Here is a 3,303-nt window from a genome sequence, read left to right as displayed (position 1 = left end):
TAAGTCCATTTGACAATATATATTTTTTTAGTTTTCTTGTTTCAGTCTACATAAATCATTTCAGTTTTACCTTTGATATTCATATCGAAATTTGCTACTTTCCGACTTGCATTTTTTTTAGAACCATTTGATTGTTATTATTTTACTCAACCATGTTATCCAGTCATATGATGAACTTTATATGATTATCAGACTTACCTTTTTGCTAATATATATTTTCACTCATAGTCCAGATAACCCAATATTTTCTTTCTAAATATATCCATCATCCTAATTTTATTGGTTCGATTGGGTTATTTTGGCAATTTGTTTGAGTTACAAAGTTTTGTACATCATTATTCAACTAGATTTATCTCCTCGCATTTGATTGTGTTTAACCGATATGTTTAATTTTTCTGATAATTCACCTATCCGAGATTTTCATATTCACTTCCTCGTCTACATGAAAAAAATCCATAACTCACTTATATTATCCAAATTATTTTACTTAGTTGTCATAATCATATTGATTATACTAAGTTAAATTAATTTCTTGTCTATCGTTAAGTTGTTTCAAAAATCATAAATCTAGTCAATATTCTTATAGTTCCATGATGGAAAATCTATTCAATTCCCTTCAATCAGTATCACTTCTGAAAACTAAGATTCAAAAGTTTAGACTAGAATCCATTAATATTTTAAATGGAGGTTAGGAAACTAGGCTGCATATTAAAATTATCGTAAACATTTTGAGAATGTTTACTCAGACTTAAGTTGGACTCATTTTGGAAATATTATTTAAATACATGTTCGATATAAATATTTAAGTTATAATTTCAGATTTATAAAGAATTATTTTGGAGCTAGTATTCATTACATTATAGATAAAAATTTTAAGTCATGATTGTCGAAGTTTAAGTTAGTTTTATAATATTGGATTATAGATCGAAAAAAAAGTTGGCATCTACACCTGTATTGACACTACCGACTGAAGGCAATGATTTTACCATCTATAGCGATGCGTCAAAGGAAGGATTGGGATGCGTACTCATGCAATATGGAAGGGTAATTGCTTATGCTTCAAGACAACTAAAGACGTATGAGCAAAACTATCCCACGCATGATCTCGAACTAGCCGCAGTGGTCTTTTCACTAAAGATTTGGAGACATTATCTTTACGGTGCAAAGTGTGAAATATTTACTGATCACCAAAGTCTCAAGAACTTGTTTACTCAAAAAGAGTTGCATATGAGACAAAGAAGGTGAATTGAATTATTGAAAGATTATGACTTGACAATAAGCTACCACCCTGAAAAAGTAAACAAGGTAGTTGGTGCTCTAAGTTGGAAGAACATGGTTAAGGTGATCTTAGCCTCACTCTCAGCACAACCATGTCTTCGAGAAACAGTCAAGTTGAACCAAGATCCTTCTTTAGCAAAACTCAGGGAGCAAGCAGGAGAAGGAAAGACACTAAAGCTTGAAATAGATCAAAATGGAGTTATGTGGATGAAAGGACGATTGTGTGTACCTGATATTGACAATCTTCGTCAGGAGGCAATGTCTGAAGCACACAAATCAAAATTTTCAGTTCATCCCGGCAGTACCAAAATGTATAGGGATTTGAAAGGAAATTTTTGGTGGAATGGAATGAAAAAAATATGTTGCAGAGTTTGTTTCAAGATTCCAGGTATGTCAGCAAGTCAAAGTCAAACATCAACGACCTGGAGGATTACTGCAGCCCCTGGAGATTCCGGAATGGAAATGGGAGCACATTCTATGGATTTTGTTGTCGGTTTACCCAAGTCAAGACAGAGTCATGACGGGATATGGGTAATTGTGGATAGACTAACAAAGACAGCGCACTTCCTACCGGTTCGCATGAATTATAACCTGGATAAGCTAGCTACCCTATATATGGACAATATCGTGAGATTACATGGGGTACCTACTAGTATTTTGTCGGATAGGGATCCGAGATTTGTGTCCCGATTCTGGAAAAGTTTTCAAGAAGTAACGGGAACCAAGGTTACTCTCAGTACAGCCTACCATCCGCAGACTGATGGCCAAACAGAGAGAACAATTAAAACCTTGGAAGATATGCTGAGGGCTTATGCCCTAGACTTTAGTGGTAACTGGAGTGAACACTTGCCTTTAATCAAGTTCGCTTACAATAATAGTTACCACAGCAGTATTGGAATGGCACCATACGAAGCCTTGTATGGGATAAAGTGTCGTTCACCTTTGTATTGGGATGAAGTGGGAGAGAAAGCTATCACTGGACCTGAACTCGTCCAAACAACAGTAGAAAAAGTGTCTATCATCAAGGAAAGACTCAAAGCTGCTCAAGATCGACAAAAAGCTGGGCTGATATGAAGAGACGACGGTTGGAATTTGAAATAGGTGAAAAAGCTTATGTTAAAGTCTCACCTATGAAAGGGGTGATACGGTTCGGGAAAAATGGGAAGTTAAACCCGAGATATGTCGGACCATTTGAGATTTTGGACAAGGTGGGAACATTGGCATATAGACTGGCATTACCACCAGATATGTCAAGGAGTCACAATGTTTTCCATGTGTCTCAGCTCAGAAAGTATATTTCAGACCCAAGTCATGTCCTTGAAAGTGCACCCCTTATAATCGAAGGGAATCTAAATGAGGAACTTAAGTATGAAGAGGTTCCTATTCGCATTCTGGACCAAGTGCTAAGGAGACGAACCATACCATACGTTAAAGTACAGTGGTCTAATCATTTTGAAAGGGAAGCCACATGGGAACTCGAAGAAAAAATGCAGAAACAATATCCTTATCTTTTTGAAAATCAACTCGACTCAAGTTTCGAGGACGAAACTCTCAATAAGGAGGGTGGGATGTGAGAAATCAAATTTTCATCAGAAACAAATAGTCATAACCAATGGAATTAAGAGTAGATTTTTCAAATTCAAAGATGAAAGCCAAGAGTTGTAACCACCAAGAATTTGTAACAGCCAAAATGAAGAGGAGTGATGACTGATAATGGGAATTATTGCCATTGAATGGAGAGTCTTTCAGATGTTATTTTGCAGCTATAAGTAGTGGCTAAAGCTGAAGGGAAACCACACAATTCTGAGCACCAAAAAAATCGAGTGAAGCTACTGTGTTCAAAATTTTTGCTCCAGTTCGTTACCATATTTGGGCTGAGTATGAGCTGCTGAAAGTGAAAGAGTTCAGCATCATCTTGAGCATATCTCTTGTCCAAATATCAAAGAGCTTAACCAGCTTTGTTCCTGCCTAAATTCGAAGCACACAGCAACCATTCAAAGCTCAAAAATTCTGCTCGGTGTCGAT

The 3,303-nt window shown here is 36.3% G+C and overlaps 1 protein-coding gene across 1 annotated transcript; it reads left to right on the top strand.

The window, feature by feature from the left end:
- Nucleotides 1-2,348: 2,348 nt before the first annotated feature.
- On the top strand, nt 2,349-2,852 carry LOC140872836 (uncharacterized). The gene has a single exon (XM_073275739.1). It carries the CDS (start codon nt 2,349-2,351, stop codon nt 2,850-2,852), a length of 504 nt encoding a protein of 167 aa, XP_073131840.1.
- Nucleotides 2,853-3,303: the final 451 nt, after the last annotated feature.

Source organism: Henckelia pumila, chromosome 1, assembly GCF_033568475.1.
Source record: "Henckelia pumila isolate YLH828 chromosome 1, ASM3356847v2, whole genome shotgun sequence".
In the NCBI taxonomy this organism is placed as follows: domain Eukaryota; kingdom Viridiplantae; phylum Streptophyta; class Magnoliopsida; order Lamiales; family Gesneriaceae; genus Henckelia; species Henckelia pumila.
This window is presented reverse-complemented; position numbering and strand designations above follow the sequence as displayed.

Excerpts from the sequence above, each read along its gene's own strand:
- LOC140872836 (XM_073275739.1), top strand. The coding sequence starts at position 2,349 with ATGAAGAGACGACGGTTGGAATTTGAAATAGGTGAAAAAGCTTATGTT.